Source organism: Citrus clementina, unplaced genomic scaffold (assembly GCF_000493195.1).
Source record: "Citrus clementina cultivar Clemenules unplaced genomic scaffold, Citrus_clementina_v1.0 scaffold_5, whole genome shotgun sequence".
Classification (NCBI taxonomy): domain Eukaryota; kingdom Viridiplantae; phylum Streptophyta; class Magnoliopsida; order Sapindales; family Rutaceae; genus Citrus; species Citrus x clementina.
Genome location: NW_006262201.1, coordinates 36,351,082 through 36,369,814, shown reverse-complemented (window position 1 = coordinate 36,369,814; position 18,733 = coordinate 36,351,082). Strand labels below are relative to the sequence as shown.

The 18,733-nt window shown below is 34.3% G+C and overlaps 3 protein-coding genes across 5 annotated transcripts; 1 reads left to right on the top strand and 2 right to left on the bottom strand.

Annotated features, from left to right (window-relative positions):
- Positions 1 to 3,332: 3,332 nt before the first annotated feature.
- On the top strand, positions 3,333 to 8,060 carry LOC18042704 (probable protein phosphatase 2C 10). The gene is made up of 6 exons (XM_006433918.2): positions 3,333 to 3,726; positions 3,846 to 4,002; positions 4,844 to 5,080; positions 5,180 to 5,456; positions 7,253 to 7,407; positions 7,519 to 8,060. The coding sequence occupies exons 2-6, from the start codon at positions 3,964 to 3,966 to the stop codon at positions 7,657 to 7,659; spliced, it is 849 nt and encodes a 282-aa protein (XP_006433981.1). The 5' UTR covers positions 3,333 to 3,726; positions 3,846 to 3,963; the 3' UTR covers positions 7,660 to 8,060.
- Positions 8,061 to 9,110: 1,050 nt separating this feature from the next.
- LOC18042534 (uncharacterized hydrolase YugF) lies at positions 9,111 to 11,665 on the bottom strand. Of its 3 annotated transcripts, none has more exons than XM_006433916.2 (4): positions 10,753 to 11,665; positions 10,554 to 10,646; positions 10,385 to 10,452; positions 9,111 to 10,288 (listed from the first exon to the last, which is right to left on the bottom strand). In XM_006433916.2, exons 1-4 carry the CDS (start codon positions 11,380 to 11,382, stop codon positions 10,132 to 10,134), a joined length of 948 nt encoding a protein of 315 aa, XP_006433979.1. In that variant the 5' UTR covers positions 11,383 to 11,665; the 3' UTR covers positions 9,111 to 10,131. The 3 variants fall into 3 exon arrangements, with proteins under 3 accessions (XP_006433979.1, XP_024040204.1, XP_024040205.1); XM_024184437.1 differs by having other exon boundaries at positions 10,269 to 10,288; positions 10,385 to 10,477; XM_024184436.1 differs by having other exon boundaries at positions 10,198 to 10,477.
- Positions 11,666 to 14,014: 2,349 nt separating this feature from the next.
- On the bottom strand, positions 14,015 to 17,519 carry LOC18042662 (14-3-3 protein 7). The gene is made up of 7 exons (XM_006433914.2): positions 17,366 to 17,519; positions 16,340 to 16,646; positions 15,839 to 15,926; positions 15,617 to 15,726; positions 15,282 to 15,430; positions 14,791 to 14,825; positions 14,015 to 14,223 (listed from the first exon to the last, which is right to left on the bottom strand). The coding sequence occupies exons 1-7, from the start codon at positions 17,430 to 17,432 to the stop codon at positions 14,218 to 14,220; spliced, it is 762 nt and encodes a 253-aa protein (XP_006433977.1). The 5' UTR covers positions 17,433 to 17,519; the 3' UTR covers positions 14,015 to 14,217.
- Positions 17,520 to 18,733: the final 1,214 nt, after the last annotated feature.

The window sequence follows — 18,733 nt, the reverse complement described above, 5'->3', positions numbered from 1 at the left end:
TAAATAGAACAATGTGATAAAAGACTCAAATGATTCGATGAAACACCATGAAAATGCAGGCCCTTTACAGGATTGATATGGAATCATGGTTTTAAAAAATAGAAACGAAGGGGGGGAAAAAAGTCCACTTACACGAAAACAAGAGGTTTTTTTAATTTGGATAAAATATTGTGTGCCACTGATGATTCATTCTCACAAACTAAGATTACAGCTTGATCATTCAAGTGTAGCAGTTTTCCAATATTTAAAAATTAAGGTCTTTTTCTTGGTTTGAGAATTTTGAGTGTTTTTTTTTTTTTAAAAGATTTTATGTCATGGGTTTATTATTAATATTGTATTATTAAGATTTAATTACTCTTATATTCTTTTCTACAATTACCAATCACTAGTTAATTTTACTATTAAAAAAAAAAGAAAAAAGAAAAATTGCATCACGTGTCATTATTAGGCGGAACCCTACTGTTCAGAAATTTTAAAGTCATTATACCGGTAAAGCCTAGAGAAGAGGTAGTACGTGAAAGAAAGGTAACTTGCTTAGCAGCAACCCATGTGAGAAGGGGAGCCCATTTTGCGTGTATTTTACTTAAAAAAGAAAGACCAAAGCACTCACGATTGCTATTTTTATGCAAGCGCTCAAATTTATGGTCAATTTTCCTGAAAATTAAGAATGATAATAAAAATAATACGGCTATCGGCACAATCTTAATTATGGTCGTCATTATTCAAAATGATGCACGGTTTCTTCAAACATGCACGGTTTCTTCAAATCGCCACCGTTGGTGTACTTGACAAATTTCAAAGGAAATTCGGTTGACCGTTGGATTGGATGTTATCATTGTTGCGTTGAATGTCACAGTCGGGCTTTTGAGATTTCTCACACAAAAACGGCAGAAGCTATCATCAATCCATCATCATTCCATCCACAAAATCCCCAATTGTTAGACCAATTCAATTTTCGTCCACTAGTCTTACCTTATATGACATGTGGATCATCATCAGACTTTTTATTAATAAGGGGAAACTGGCAATGTATTGGATATATTTTGATTACTTCAAAGATTGTAGATTTGTCAATATGATTCATTCAACTAGTAATAATAATAGGCACTGCCAGAAGTTTAATGCACGAACCAAATATGTAGCCTACAAACAAATTCGTTGACCTAAAAACGAGCCCAAAAACCACGCGGTCTTTGGTTGAGTGGTTGAGCTGCTATTTTGGGGGTTAAAATATTTATAAATTCTTATCTCTTATAAAATATGAGTGGAGTAAAGACATCTTTTGTCTGTGAGGATTATTTATCTGAACATGTAATTTATAGAGTTTAATGTACTAATGTAAGTCTCAGTTATGCTGTAAATATAAGTGTAATCTCTGCTATAATAACAATTATAAATATTTATGTAATACAATAATATGATGTGTAATCAGTATTAAAAAAAAAAGCACCCAAAAGCAAAAGAGTAGTATTACTAACAAACAAATTTTGTGCAACGATATCCATCTTGGCGGGGCCATGAACAGAATATGTTACGCATACCTGCCTGCTTTTATTGTTGCTGGTGAGACTAAAGGGTAAGAGGAAAAAGAGCAAATTTGAAGGAAAGCATACTAAAGAAGGGGAAAATGAGAAATAGACTTTCTTTTCTTTTAATACTTAATTTGTTCTTGCTAATGGGTCTTTGGCCTAGCGGTGAATTTCGTAAGGGTTCGACTCTTCATGGACTCAAACTCATAAGGTAAGTCTCAATTATATATCTAATTTATAAATTATTAGTGTAATGATCTATTGTAATACAGTAATTTGATGTGTAATTAATATTAAAAAATACTTAATTTATTCTTAATACCTAACATACAATGATATTACATATTATAAAATTAGAAAACGGTTTCATACTCTTATGGCCTTAGGATCATCGTATGGTAAAAAAAAAAAAAAATTCAAAAACCAATAAATTAAATAAATTTCAGGATGAGCAACGAAAGTTTTCAGGAAAGATGAGGTTTTTCAACCAATAATAGGAAATGTACTGTTCACTTTTCAAATTTGTTCAGCATGTTTTTATGACTTGGTTGCTTCTTTGTCGATTTTTTTTTCTTTTTACTCGTCTTCTTTATTCCATCCTTTTCCTTCCCTCGAACAACAAAACATACCAATTTAGAAATCAAACGGTCGGTGTGATTGATAGCAAAGAGTATAGCTAATGCTGACCAAATGGACCAAAAAAAGAGCTAATCTAACAAAATTGAAATTGGTCTCATATCGACATTCATTGCACTCAAATCTCAAAAATCGCAATTTTACATATATATATAGAGCTTTATGGGTCAAATCTTCTCTTTCTGCATGTACACATTAACCGGCCAGTCAATGAAGTTTGTTGGCTGGTCGTGGTCAAAATGCATGACGTAATAAACACTGTAGAGATAGTTTAAGAATACATGTGACCATGAGCCATGAGATATACTTTTTATTATTTCTATTCTATTTTCAAATTTTGACTGTTTGTTAATTTATCAAAGATATAAAAAAAAAAAAAAAAATTCTTTTAACAAATATGTTGATGTCTCTAGCCGCTTTGTCAATTACACCAGAATTAGGAAGCTGCATGCTTCTTCTTCGGAGGAAATACACTTGCTAGCCAAGCACTGCATGCTTTGTCGTCGCTTTTACCCTTGTATCTAATACCCACATGGCCCCGGTTCAAAAATATCCTACTCGTGTTGACAAATTAATCAATTTCTAATTGCCTCCCCCCCCTCTCTCTCTCTCTCTCTCTCTCTCTCTCATTGTTAATCACCTGCCTTTTAGGAATAAAATTTAATTATCAAACTTGTTAAAGGCTCGGACTATAGACATCGGTGATAAAATCACTTCTCTTTTCGTGCATGTGAATAGATTCACTCATGCATTAATTTTTTTAACATTCCATCATTCCCATTATTATATCCAAGTTCATTTTGGGATTTGCCTCTACAATAATATATTATAGAAATTAACTAGATTTTGTCATAAGTTTAATGTCCAGTAATACCACGACGTATTATGTTATGACAGCTGTATCTGAAATTATCCAGTTTTAGAATTGAGTGGAATACTAGTTTCAGGTTAAAAAAAAAAAGAATAATAATAAGTTCAGACTGTTCAGTAGAGACTCGAGTGGATTAAAGTGAAAAAAAATTAAAATATGGGGTTGTATGTTGTAAATATTGGAAACATAAAGGGCCAAATGCAAACAAAAAGACTAAAGAATAGAAAGTACAGCAGCAAAGTCAACACGAAAGAAGTCTGGTATTGTGGCAGCCTTTTTCATTTTTTTTTTAATTTTTAATTTTAATTTTCTTTTTAGTATAAAATTTTTCTCACTGGGAAGACTCCCAAAACGCTTATAATACGAAATCATCACAAGAACCAGCGACTCTCTCGATTCCTTCTTTCTCTTTAATTTGTTTATCTTGTTCATAAAATAATTTTTATTTTTTCTCCTTTACAAAAAGGTTTCAAATCTTCTCCTCTCTCCCTCTTTTTTTTTTTTCCCCCCCTTTCTAATCTCTGTTTATAATAATCTATCTCTTTATTCAATTGCTTGCACAAACTAATAAACACAAATTATATTAGAAAAAAAAGAGGAAGAAGAAGAAACATCAAAAACCCCCCACGGAACAAAGATCACCAACAAGGAGCATCAGTTGATTTTTAGCTTTGAATTGATCAACGAGAGGTAATTCTCAACCACCCAGTTTTTGCTTTTGCTTTCTTTTAGTCTATGAATTTATAGGGTTTTAGGGTTATGCTTGAAAGGGTTTTTCTTAATGATCGGATCTGATTTTGATGGTGCAGATTGAGAATTCTGGGAGCTGGGCTTGATTTAAAATTTTGGAGTAGAGTTGTTTACCAAGAGTTTGATGTTGAAATTTTAGTTGAATTAGTTGGAACTGCTTTGCTGAATTTTTATTTTATGGATAGCTTATGCTGCTTTAATGCTTCGTACTCGAAGGTGAGTTTTTTTTTTTTTTTTGGGTTGATTCTTTGCTGATTTTCTGTTTTTGTTCTGTTTTTCCTTTTTAAAGCTAGGTAATTGACTTTGGGGCTACAGTTGGTATTATTTTGGAGGGATATATATATTGTGATACTCAATTTTAGTAGGGTTTTGAGAATTCTCATTGGTTTTGAATTCAGTTGTTGGATTCAAGTGAGAATTGATCCCATTTATGTCTTTTGCATGTTGAGGTAATTTGATCATCATTCTTTGTGGTGCGTGCTGAGTTTAATTTTTGGGCTGGAGGTGGGGTTAACTAGGTTATATTGATCTTATGGTGGTTAAGATTTGGGTTATTTGATAAGTTTGATCTGCTTTGAGGTTTTTAACTACTTGTGTGCTGTGTTCTTGGAGATACTGAAGCTCGGTGCACACTTTATTGAAATTTAAAATGTTATCTTTGTCATCGTAATCATAGTTTAGCTTAACCTTGTTCGCAATGTTAAGTGAACCAACAGCATACTTTTTGCTAACAAGCTTCTCTGTTTGGTCTGAATATAGTGAGTTAAGTGAATAATGGATTTGCTCTGAAGTACGAAGATTTAAATTCTTCTATTGACCATTTCTTAACCCGTCTACCATGTTCTGAAATTTGCTAGAAAAATCCAGTCATTAAGAAATAAAGAGATGCGGAGTTAAATTCATTTCTTTGTATGCTTGGGGTGTTATATTTGATATTACTTTTCCATTTGCACAATGTTATTGCAGCTGTCTGATGCAGGTGGTTAAAATTGAAATTACTTTTTCTCCCCTCTTCTAGACTATGTTAAATATTTTTATTCATATTTCTGCCATATAGCTTGTGGGAGGACGCTCGTCATCTACTGGTAAGGGGAGAAGCAATGTTGGATTAGTCAAGTTTGGTTTCAGCTTGGTAAAAGGGAAAGCTAATCATCCCATGGAGGATTATCATGTTGCAAAATTTGTGCAACTTCAAGGTCATGAATTAGGGTTGTTTGCTATTTATGACGGCCATTTGGGAGAAACTGTGCCTGCCTACCTACAAAAGCATTTGTTTTCCAACATCCTAAAGGAGGTAGGATCTTGCTTTGAATTGTGATGGATAACTACACTTTAAGGTCGAGTTTTAGTTACGGATTATTTTTTTCTGAAATTTCACGTTTTAACATTCTAGGAAGAGTTTTGGGTTGACCCCCAGAGATCTATCTCTAAAGCTTATGAGAAGACAGACCAAGCAATTCTCTCACACAGCTCTGACTTGGGCCGGGGTGGATCCACTGCTGTTACTGCAATTTTGATAAATGGTCAAAGGTTATGGGTAGCCAACGTTGGAGATTCTCGAGCAGTTCTTTCAACGGCTGGCGTTGCAGTACAGATGACTACAGACCATGAGCCGAACACTGAACGAGGGAGCATTGAGGATAAAGGCGGCTTTGTCTCTAATATGCCAGGTTTTCACTACAGACATGGTTTTGAAAGTTCATTACTTATTGTTATTGACTAAAATATATTCTTCTGGAATTCATGTAGACTAAAGTTGATGATTTTTAGAAAATATTGTCGATCCTCTTTTTGCTTGTATCCTCATTTTACTTGACTCATTTTCTAGTTTATGCAACATTTTACATTGGTTAAAATTACTTGGATTCAGACTATTTTTGAAATTTCTATAAGCTCATTCCCATCTTCCAGATTTGTTGTTTAATGAATTGTCAGCTTAGCAATAATCTAGGCAACATTTGGATTGGAGTAGTTCATCAGAGATAGTTAGCAGTCCATGCAGTCTTTTATTATATATCAAGTGCTGAAATATTTTGCTTTTAGGAGTGACAATTTTTCTTTGTTTTGAAAGACAACTTCATTGATTTCCAACTTTTCATTATGAAACTTAGGATTATGCTCTTGTGCATTTTTGAGAAGCACTCTCTTGCTGTTTTCTATTTCTGTTTATGTTATTCATACGTCTTGCTGAATTTTGGGCTTTTGGCTGAGATCTTTGAAGGCCTGTCAATGTGTTTAACGCTAGGAGATTGAATGAGTATCCCTGCTTCATTAGTTTTAATAAGAGCAACCTAAATGAATACTGGCTTCTTGAATTTATAGGTCACAAGGACAGCTCTGTCTGGATATACCATGGAATACTTAATTATTTCATAAGATCACAAGGAAATTTAGAAGAATATGTAGGAAACTACATATGCTCTTCAGTATACAAATCTTTGAAGACAGATTTGTATTTTGGGAGTCTTTGGCATTAGGAGGAATTGTTACATGCCATTTGGCAGAATCTCTTAAAATGCCTCTGAAAATTGCAGCCATCATAATGATCACCACAAATTAGTATGTCTGAGTTAGTACTTAATCAATATGTGGATCGAGGTTAAAAAAAAAATGTAATTCGACTGGGCATTTTCCTTGTTTCATACTTTTCAGACTTACTTTTTTTTTTTTTTTTGGTGTTCAATTCCACCCATCAGAGTATCAAGTTATTTTGGTGGGAATCATCGATTTGATTTGTCCTTTTCCACAAGCGATTGTGATGTCTATATCTGGGATGACTTGAAGTAAATGCCCTCAAATAGACTATGGCCAAATTATAGATGATGGTATGCTTTTCACTTCTGTTTAGTGACTAACTGGTGCCTCTTCTTCCATACACACCCATGCACGGTCTTTAAAAAAAAACAAGTGTAATTCTGCTGAGCATTTTCCTTGTTTCATACTTTTCAGACTTACTTTTTTTTGGTTCATGAAATTCCACCTGTCAGAGTATCAAGTTATTTTGGTAGGAAATATCGATTTGGTTTGTCCTTTTCTGTAAGTGATTGTGATGTCTATATCTGGGATGAACTTGAAGTAAATGCCCTCAAATAGACTATGGCCAAATTATAGATGATGGTATGCTTTTCACTTCCGTTTAGTGGCTAACTGGTGCCTCTACTTCCATACATGCCCGTGCACACCCATGAAAACCTTTGAATGTGTCCCCATTTATCAGACATCAAAGATTTTCTCTCCTTGATTTTTGCAGATTAAGTGATGATTTTTCCTTAGTTGATTTGCTGCATTATATTTTGCAAAGCTGTTGCTTTAACAGAAGAACTGTACATTTTCTCTGGTGTCCTCCTTATGCTGAACTCTCAACACCGAATTCTTTATTGGTGTTCTTGCATTGATCAGACAAGATTGGCAATTGGGCTACAGTTTACATATAGTTAATTCTGCTGTCTTTGCATCTTTTTATCAGGTGATGTCCCTCGAGTTAATGGGCAGCTGGCAGTTTCTCGTGCCTTTGGAGACAAGAGCCTTAAATCACATTTGCGATCAGATCCTGACATACAAAATACTATCTTAGACGGCCGTAGTGACGTCCTAGTCCTTGCAAGTGATGGTCTTTGGAAGGTAAGTTAATTTTTTCCTCAACTTTTTATCTCTTCTTGCATCAGTGTAACTATTGCATACCCGTGCTTGCAAATTACGTTATGAATTCATTTTCTTGTGGAAATAAACCAGGTGATGAGCAATCAAGAGGCTGTGGATATTGCAAGAAAGTTCAAAGACCCACAGAAGGCAGCCAAACAATTAACAGCTGAAGCATTGAAAAGAGAGAGCAAAGATGATATATCTTGTGTTGTTGTTAGATTTAGGGGATAAAAACCTTTTAAACCAAATCGCTGCCAGATGCAGTATATACCTGAAATAATGGGATGCCAATTTCTGACTAGACCAACCAAAGGAAGGAAAAAAAATGAAAAAATTACGGACAATTGGCTGTTCAAGTAATCCTCATCAAGAGTTCTGCAGAAGTTTGGAATTTGTCAAGAGGAACAAGGATAAGAGAAAAAACAGAAAATAAAAAGAAAAGATTAGAGTTTCCCCTTCTGTAAATTTTTATTTGATTGATTAGGTTATGGTGTTTGATATTGTTTGATTTCTTTTATGAAAGTGAATTAGGGACCTGATGTATATTGTTATCCTTCAACTTGCACAAAAGACACCACTGTCTGTTTGTAGATGAAGAATTTGATTTTTATTGTAATTCGAGGATTTTTCAAGCAAGAAGGGCGCCAATGCCATGGCAGCTGCGCAAATGAGTTTAAACTTTATGAGTTTTCGGGCTCTTCGAAATAATAAAATTAATAATATCCCCAGAATCCGGATTGTCAATTAAATAAATAGAAAACCCATAAATTAGCATGCTAGAGTTTTTGGTATTGAAAATTTGGGTGGTTTTTACTTTTTATTTTGATTTTTATTTGAGATATTTGGTGGATTTTACGTAGAATGTATTAATATAATTGGATACAGGGTGTGTTTGAAATTGAGGTATTATAACTTTTAAGTTATTGTTGTGAAAAAAAAATTGTAACTAGAAACAAAAGTTAGTAATATATAGTAAGTGTAAATTTTAAATAATAATTTTGATAAAATTATTAAAGATATAATAGATTTTTCATTATATAAGTGAAAAATCATATCAATATATCTTTTAAATTACAGTAGTTAGTGTTTAATGTTTATTAAATACTTTAGTGCTTCTAACTGTCCAACTTTAATCACACACGCACCCATAAACATGTGAAACAAAATCAATATAAATTAATTATTTTTCTCGGTTGATATGCACCTTTTATGCGATGAAGCACAAAATTTCGTGAAAGTTATGAAAGCATTCACAAGTCTAGTGGCATTATTTGACTTGACTATAAGAAAATGGATGTAGAAAATCTAATGAGCTAAATTCTGACTTATATGGCCATCAAAATGGAAATTAGACAACACGGGGACCATCTTTATATATTCAATTGCTCCAATCTGTCTCATTTAACAACAACGTTTCGGCTGATTCATCATTTATTCATTAAGAATGTAATTTTTCTTATATGGGATAGATTATCTCTTTATCAATTGCGGGAGTAAATATTTGTTCAACAAATTTATGAGGTGTATATATATGGACTTCCAACGGATTTCAGATCGTAGTATACATGTAAATATAAATAACAATTCCAATCCAAAAAAGTTGTACCTACCCACATGCAGGACTTAAGTTATCCTTCAGCCCAAAGGATAGCCCAAGCCCAACTACAAAGTAAAGCCAGCTCAGGCAATTTTAGGGTTTTGAGACTCGTCGTTTATTTATACCAGCACTTGTTCGTCAACATTTTGAAGTTTCAACACCTTCTGCTTTCTGCTGCGTGTGCGTTTTTGGTTTTTTGTCTGATTTCTTGTTACGTGAGATGGTATCTAATATTGCTGCCTCCCCTTTCGGCTGCAAGGGTTGAGATCTTCGGGTCTATTTCTTGACGGCTTTGTTCTGGAGGCATATAACAAACCCAGATGCTTTTGGGGATTATTTCTAGCCAAATTATTTGCACTTTTGCTTATTTGGTTCCCCTTGCTTTGGTACATCATGAATCTCCAATATTCTGTTCCTCCGTATGTCATTCCCTCTGGTTGCTGACAGAAACTTGTTACACTATGTTGGTGTCTGTCTTTTGACAAATTTTAATGGGGAATTAGAAGCTTAGGTTAGGTTCTTATGCTAATTTTAGATTTAAATTATAATGTGTTTTAAAGGTGACAAGTTTTAGTCTTTAATGGGTGAATTAGAACTGCTTAATCGCTTACATATATAGTGTGTTTTAAAGGTCTTGACAAGTTTTAATCTTTTATTTAATGTATAACAGATATATAATATAGTTTGATTAAAGGTTCTACATGCTCCTGAAAAGTCGACTCTGCTTTATCTTCTGGAACAGCCAAATACTTCACATCGTTAAAGAATCTTTTCTTGGATGGAAGCATTGAAAAATCACACACAACAGCCACATACATTATGACAGTACTGCGCACAAACGGAGCATTAGTGGCTGAAATCCATTTCTGGAAAATGTTTTGACAGGTAGAACCATTAACCTGTTACGCATGGACTCAAAAACCTGTGCGTAATCAAAACAGAAGCCACACATGTGGCCGGCGCCAGACAGACGGCCTCAACAGAGACATCACTGAGAAGTCTATTCAATGGTCTTGACCACATCTCTGCCTTTTTAATTAATTAATTAATTAATTAAAGTTAGAGATATGAGAAAATACATTATCGATCCAGAATCAGTACAGTAGCTAAGCATTTGCGGATTGGTTGCTGGGAGGAAGAGGAGATGGCTGCGAATCAAGTAGAAAGGATTTTAAGTGCTTGTAAAACTCCTTTGGCTTCTCATAATTGAAAGCATGCCCTGCTTTCTTGATCACTATGAGCTGAGCATTATCACCCAAATGGCTGCGTTTCAACAACAATCTAGGCTCAGACGAGATGACCAAGTGACTTGTTCAAAATAAGGAATGCACTGTTCATTGTTGGATATGGAGATTTTACCTTTTCAGCCTTCGACCCAACTCTAATGGAAATATTTGATCATGCTCTCCCCAGAGTATCAAAGTGGGCTACCATTGAAAGTGAAGCCATTTGCTTAGAAGAGAAATCAACTCTGGTAGATTAATTAATTAATTCTAACTATATAATCATAGATAGAAGGGAAATCTACCTGGGTAATCTTGTCAATGTTTGAGATCTTTCTATCTTTGGGTATGGCTCTTACCAATTCCCTCTTCTCTTCTAAATACTCTGTACACATTGCCTGCCCAAGTAACCAACCAAATAGTTCTTTTAAACATAATGCTTAAATGTTTGGTCGTGTGATCAACAACAGTTGAAACCAGGAAAAGAAAAACATTTACTCATACATCAATGTAATCGGAGAGCAAGCACGATGGCACCAAGCTCAAAGGAGGCCGCTTAAAGAAAGTGTAACGCATCAATTCTTTAAGCTTTCCTGGCGACTGTGGCACTAAAATCTTTGAAGCCTCTTCCAAATCAGAAACTTTAAACATCCTGTCTCTCAAATCCTGCTCCTCTAAGCACACCCCAGAGCAGCATATCACCACCTTCTCAATCTTCTCCTTAAACTGAGCAGCCATGCTGTACCCAACAAACCCACCATAGCTCAAGCCCACCAGGCTGAGTTTCTTCACCGAGTGAGCCTCCATGACTCTCATCACGCACTCAGCTTGGAACGACTCGGAACGCTCAGGTCGAGTCGTGAACGAGTCGCCAAAAAAGAGCAAGTCTGGGACGTACACGTTGAAGTAGTGAATCATGTGTGGGATTATGTTAGTCCATTGCCACAATGCGTTGGCGCCGAGCCCATGGATCAGGACAAGATCCGGTTTTGAGTCGTTTCGGGTCTTGGGGACCCAACAGTGCATGACACTGCCGTCTTGAAGATCAGTGACTGAGGATCGGAATCCCAGTCTTTTGAAACAGGACTTCAAGCACCAGTTCTTGGCTTCGGTGAAGCTAAAGCACCTTGACATTCTTCCAGAAGTGAGTAGAATTAGAAACTGGGGATTAACTGGTGAGTTAGTCGATGCTTTACTAATAAAATACGTTGCGTCTTAAAAATCAAAAGGGGTTTTTGAGTCAAACAAGTAAGGGGTTTGGACATTGTGTATGATGTGATGGGTTTGTTTTTTAATCACGTGGGAATGAGAATCAGGAAATGATCTTAGATAGGCTGTGAATTATTGTTTGTGGACAAGACTAAAAAGAGTGGAAACGAGCAAGATGATGTAGAAGTGCTCTTCAGGATGGACCGTTGAATAATCATGCAGTCGGATACCTTGGGGTTAAGCTTATTAGTGAAAGTATGCAAGGTCAATTCATGATCTTAAGATTCATAATTATGAGAAACCTTTGTGCGGGTAGTGTAACAGCTCTGCATGATGAGCAGGAGGAGTGGTTGCAAATTAGGGCTGGATGTTAAATTTAAGGGAGTTTGAATGAGTTCTGACCAATTAGGTAAGTAAGTTGGTGATTTACATTGATAGCCATGCACGGGCAATGGATTAGCAGGAAGAATAATGGACAACCAACCATCAACACCATTAAGGAATTCGCAATAAATTTATGAATTTTCAGAAATTAGAATAATTTAGTCACCAAAAAAAAAAAAAAAAAAAAGACTTGGACTTTGAAATTAGTAACCAAGGAAAAATTAAAACTTCCTCTAGCAAGAATGACTTTTTCAGATATCATGTCAATTTTTAGTTCATGCAATTAGAAATCTAATATATTTATAATTAGAAATTTACTTTGGTAGCGTTTGTTTCTTAAATTTTAACAAGTCTAATTTTTTTTTTGTAAGTCTAAATGAGTCTGAAAATAAATATTTGAATGATATGTTTGTTTTTCTCTTTTTAATATCTGAATATAAGTGGCATTTTGTTTGTTTTAGCAAATAAAAAAAATTAAACATGGTTATTTGACATTTATGTTTTTATAAGTAAAAAATAAAAAAGATTAGATTTTATAGTTTAAGAAATAAGTATATTTAATAGAGATATTTTTAGAATATAATATTTACTTTTTATGCACACATTTTTTCATTAAAATAAAAGTCATAAAAATTTACTTTTTCTATTCAGATAAAAATATTTAAAAATTAGAAATAAGTTACAATAAACAAACATGTAAGTTTAAAAAAAAAATGAATAAAATTTCAGACTTGAGATTTTAACAAACAAGTCCTTACACTAATTTATACCAGTTTTATTATAGTAGAACCCATATTCTTTTTTTTTTTTATTAAGATTCTATTATATCTACGAAGAAAATGAAGACTGTTAACACAAGGTTTGTAGCTCAAACATGCGCCCTCATTCTGAAGGAAAAATGGTTACCAGCATAGAGCCTAGTGGCTTATTAAGCAATCTTAAGATTAATTTCATAGTATCCCCACATGTAATGATGTTCTTCAAAATATTGCTCAACTTATTATAAATTTGTAAATCTCAACTTGCCCTTATTTTTATAAATAAGATAAAAAAAAAGAAAAAAATTAATCAATTTACCTCTATTTTTTTTTCCTTTTTTCTTAATCTTTAGAAAAAAAAATAAGGGTAGGTTGTAATTCAAAATTTGCCCAAAATCGTAATTTTAGCAGAAGCGAGGAATTATATATACACAATAAGTAAGGAGTGGCGCTATTTTCACCTCAATTTTTCATTTGAAATCTTCACAAAAGTTTTAACCATCAATCACCAAAAATTCGGTGGCAGAAAGGTTAAAATCGTCGCATTCAGAAGATTGGGTTATTGCATTTGATGCTTGTTGGACTTTAATCAGAAATTTATTTAATTTAATTATGGAAGAATAGATTAATTGATTAAACGGCAATAAACGTGAGAAGCATCTTGCACGTCGAGCATGAAACACATATCACATTCTTTGGTAGACCGTTTGTTTGTTCGTCCATCCAATGCACTGCTGGCACATCCTGTCTGTCCCACTCCAATTTGCCACTTTATTTGACATCACGTTAATTTTAAACTTTATAAAAAAAATTTTTGGGATCAATTGACGACAACAGCCTCCATAAAAAGTGGAAAAAGGCTTCTTGAATGTTCTCGTTAGGGAGGCGCAGATCATGTCGATGTCTTGGCCATACAGGAGAAGTCTGGGTTGCGCAAGATTTTTCTCTTTTTTCAAATTCACTCATTATTATCTACTTCTTTGAAACAAAGTTAACGAACACCTGATGCTAGGAGATGTCCGCTTGTTAGTTAATTGGTAGCGGTCCCAACTTACTTATCTTCTTGCATTGGTTTGAGGCTATCCCAGGAATTTCTCGGCTTATTTTGAATTTTCAATTGGCCTTGCAGGTTCGGCAGATCAAACTTATCAGCGGATATTTAGGCTTTTTGTTGATTTAAATAATCAATTTAATTGCCTTGTTCTTGCGTATTTTTAAAAAGAATATGCTAACCCTCAAAAAAATATTGTTCTTTTCCTATACCACATCTCATGAAAATTAAATTTTGTACGAATTGGAATTATCACTGGTGCCCCAGTCAAGAGCGGAAGAAGCCCAATAGTAGGGCTTCAATTTTCAAAATAGGAGAGTGGAAATTGCAAAACCTAGAACGTAAAATAGTTTTAAACTAGCACTAAAATAGCATAGCAAGTCCTATCTCGAGAAGTAGCAAACTCAATTTATATGTAAACAGAAAATAGCACAACAACCTGAAATTAAAAACATGTAATAAGTATTATACAAGCCAAATGTTCTTTCAATCCCTATACTACTAATACTAATAGATATTAGAACCCAACTAGCACAATTTCTCCTCCTGATGCTCATGCATCCCCGGCTAGCTCTGCAAAATTTAAACCTCATAAATTGGTTTGATTGACAGCTAATAAAGTTTTACATAATACTTAGTTTTCAATATATATATAAAATAGAATTTAGAAATGTACACAAACACAACTTCGAAGCACAAAATTGATCTACAAGATAAGGAGATAACTGCTATAAAAATCAATACCAAAGTTATCTTAAAAACTGGTTGAACAAGTCATTGCTATTAAATTATATTTATCGCCAACATATTGGCCAAAGAACAAGAACAGTAGAACACATACCTTATATTTACCAAATACATATCTTTTCTTTAACAATAAAATAATAATTATCTTTAATTCAAGGAAGTGTAATCATGCTGCAGATAATCTTTGAAATTTTTTTCTCTGAAATACAATACCCTTTCATTTAAGAACAAAAAAGCTGAAAGCAACACAAATGACCATAAAAGTTTCAAAAACCATAAAAATACTAATAATAACAATCTTTAAAAACATCAAACTGATTATCATACTAAAGATATTACTTGGATAATGGTAATATAAATGTAAACAAGGATAGGAAAGCTTAATTCTCTCACCTCTGCTTGAACTTCATCACCTTTAGATTGCTCACCTGCCAAATCAATTTTAAGATTAGAATCAATGCATCAAAAGCCCCTGTGCACAGATGTCAGATTTCTATCCAATCCGTATACTAACTACATATATTAAAAGAAAAATAAATAGATAATAGATATAACAAGAAGTATAAGAAACTGCGATAAGCCTCTTGAAGTAAACTGCAGGAAAGAAAAATCTGAAACCAGTGATAAGAGAAAGAAAAAAAAGAAAATACTGTGCACAATTGGAACCGTGATACTCTCAACCCTTGTATAACAAGCTTGCTCTTTGAGCAATCAAATTGATATTTGATTTCTAACACAACTAAGTTTTCATAATTTAATCAAAGAAAAAATTTTGAGACGAGGATAATTCTTGAGGACCTCTGAACCTCAAAACCAAAATAAATAAATAAAAAGTTGACAGAAGCTTCAAGAAGGGAGGGAAGAGAGAAATTTATAGCATTCACCTCCCTCCTCCGGTAGATCCGAGGTCCACAAGGTGAGATTATCCCGAAGAAGCTGCATAATAAGGGTGCTGTCCTTGTAGGACTCTTCATTAAGGCTATCAAGTTCAGCAATCGCCTCATCAAATGCTTGTTTAGCCAGGTGGCAAGCCCTACACAACCAGAACAAAGTATGAGAATACAGAAAGAATAGAATCTACAGAGCCACAGTTTGTCTAAGAATATATAAATAATCAACGACATGTATGCCATATTTGAAAACGTAATTAAAATGAAAAGAAAATTTTATCACTACAATTAAGGTCTGTCGAGAAAGAAAGAGAAAGATGCAAGTTAACCTCTCAGGTGAGTTCAAAATCTCATAGTAGAAAACAGAAAAGTTAAGAGCCAGGCCAAGTCTGATTGGATGAGTTGGGGGTAACTCTGAGGCTGCTGCAGCTGTAGCAGCCTACAAATATTGAAAAAACAACACTCTGTGTCATATTCTACAACAAAATAATTAATGAAAAGGAAGAAGAACATCAAGAGAGACAGTTAGGAAGGAAAAGAATCAAATGCACCTCGTAAGCCTTAAGTGAATGATCTGCAGCTTCCTTACGATCATCAGCACCTTTGAACTCAGCTAGGTAACGGTAATAATCTCCTTTCCTGCCACATGAAAAGGAAACATATGGATCTGCAAGGCACATACAAGATATAAAAGCAGTAAAAGAACATGTTTTGGAAGTTGTGAATGAGTTGAGAAAGATAGAAGCATTTAAAGAAAGAACCATGTTAAGAAATTGAAATCCCCTTCACAAGCACAATTATACGCCAAAAATTGATCTCATGCCATTTCTTCTCATTCTTCTTATGCTTACTCCAACAATAATGTTTAGACTAAATAGTTTTTAAATCGACAGCCAAATAATCTAAAGCTATATTTACTGAAAGTTTATTCTTGAAAATTTCACAAGTCTGCAAATAGACATTTGCTTTCTTCTATCTCATAATTAAGCATTTCTTGCTTCAGAATAATTGAACACTTAAAACCACAAAGAAGTAAAGGCAAGAATCCTCACATCTTATAGTAAAACACGGTTGATTCTCCAGATGTGGAGGATGGGATTAGGTGTTCATCAATGACAGACAATATATCATTACAGATCTTTGCAAGCTCATCTTCAACCCTCTGCCTATATTCCTTAATCCTCTTCACATTTTGTTCATTACCCTTGGCCTCCTCCTTCTGTTCAATGGAAGACAAAATCCTCCATGATGCTCTTCTTGCCCCAATCACATTCTTGTACCCAACAGACACCAGATTCCTCTCCTCCACAGTCAGTTCCACATCCAACTTGGCAACTTTCTTCATGGCTTCAACCATCTCTAATATAAGGAAAAAAATAACAATAAATGAGAAAAACTCAAGTAGAAAATACTGAAAATGGTCCCACTAACAAAAAGTTCAATTTCATCTTTCAAATATGGAACCTACTACATTTAAAGGTTTCTTAATCAGACTTTGGGAGGGGGGGGGGGGGGGGGGGGGAACTGTCATATCAACATTTACTTTGTGTATACTGCACTTCATATACATATACCATATTAGAAATATCACACAAGACAACAAATCAATGTTTCCACACGAAACTCTGGGCAAGTGATCAGGTTCAACCTTAGCTAAGAGTCCAGCCACTTCCTCATTCATCATTTTACACTAGCTTCATAGCAGTAAATTTACAAAAGAACACAAATTAACAATGAAATTATACTCATTTCTTGAATGCACTACATAGATCTTCTAGATCAGCGACCAAATTGAGGAACAAGCCCAAAAAATAGTCTCTTCTAGCAGCATAAACTCCCTTAAAGCGTAAAACAAATAACGCTGAAAGTAACGAGTAGCTGACACCAACACAGCAACAGTACTTGGTGAAGCTCATCAATTGCATGAATCAAACAACTAATTAAAGCACAGAAACTAACATAATCAGAGTAATTATAACTACTAATCCATAAATCTATGAACATATGCAAATTAATTTGCCATGCACCAAACAAATTGAACACACAAAAAAAAAAAAAAAAAAAAACTGAAACGCTACCGTCGTATCTCTCGGCTTGCTCAGCAAGTCTGGCCAAGTAAACATGATGCTCTCTCTCCTTCTCCATTTCGTTCAGTCACTCACTCTTTCTCTCGCTAGCTCTCTTCCTTCTCTCTCTCTCTCTCTCTCTCTGAGCTTTGTTGCTTTTTGTTTTCAATTTTGCTCCATAACTGCTGTTGCTAGATATGCCGAACTTTGTAAACAGGCCGTTGGATTTGTTTGATAAGGGTCAATAGTGAGATCGACGGTCATAAAAGAGTCTGGGGATTGGAAAACACTAATATGCTTCATGTGGTAACTGTATCTTGGCCGGTCGTGCGAGTATTTGCCTTTGGGTCAGATCTGACCGTTGGATGGAAATTTGGTCACATGGGTCGCGACGTTGACTCGAAAGACCATTTCCTCGTGTTCTGATAAGAGCGCCAAGACTACACACACACAACACAACAGTAGGCTCCAATTGTAGTTTTGTCAAGTTCCTTTTCCTATTTTTCTTGTGCAATTACGCACTTCGGTTAATTGATCATCACTCCCGTCGTCGTCGTCGTCACTAACGAAGTTTACCTTTCCCTTTCTTAATTTTTTCTTGGGTCTCTTGATAAATGGACTTGTTATTTAGGTTAAAAAAAATAAAAAAAAAATAAAATCTAAGAATTTTTCAATAGAGGAATAACCGGATAGTGTTTTATTATAATTATGTTAACTGTAAATTGGTCTTTAAAATTTTGTTATTTTTATCTTTTAAGAAATATCACGTAACCCATGTAGCATTTTACAGAAAAAGTGTATTAAAGTAAAAAAAATTTAACACAGAGAATTTTGTTATGGTATTTAAGGCGGATTTCCACCACTTGCACGGATGATATCAATCTCATTTTACTTGCTTCATCAGCCCATTAGCTAGCTAATATTGGCTAATTAGCGAAAGGGCAAAGCTATCTAGTATAGTTAGCCTCTAGTCAGGCCCTCCCTATATCATGTGATTATTTGTTTGATTTACACACATCTCCCTTGGCCCACATACATTCCGCTTGATTGTATTGGCCAAGTTTCACCATAAATAAGCAACAATTGCTTGTAATCTTGAACGTAAAATTCTTTTTTTTTGTTTTTATTTATTTATATACTGATATACTCTTACTTAATACTGAAGCAAGATTTGTAAGAGATATCCTATTATGAGGGGAGTTAAATCCCAACTATTGATGGAATTGGCACATAAAATCTTTTTTTTTTTAACCAACTTACATCAATGCTAATGGAGCTCTGTCCAGATTTTAACCCTCACAAATATTCGAGGGATGTCTACTACTCACTCATAGGTAAGAAAGAAGATTATCTTCACTCAATTAATTGAGCCGAGTGGTT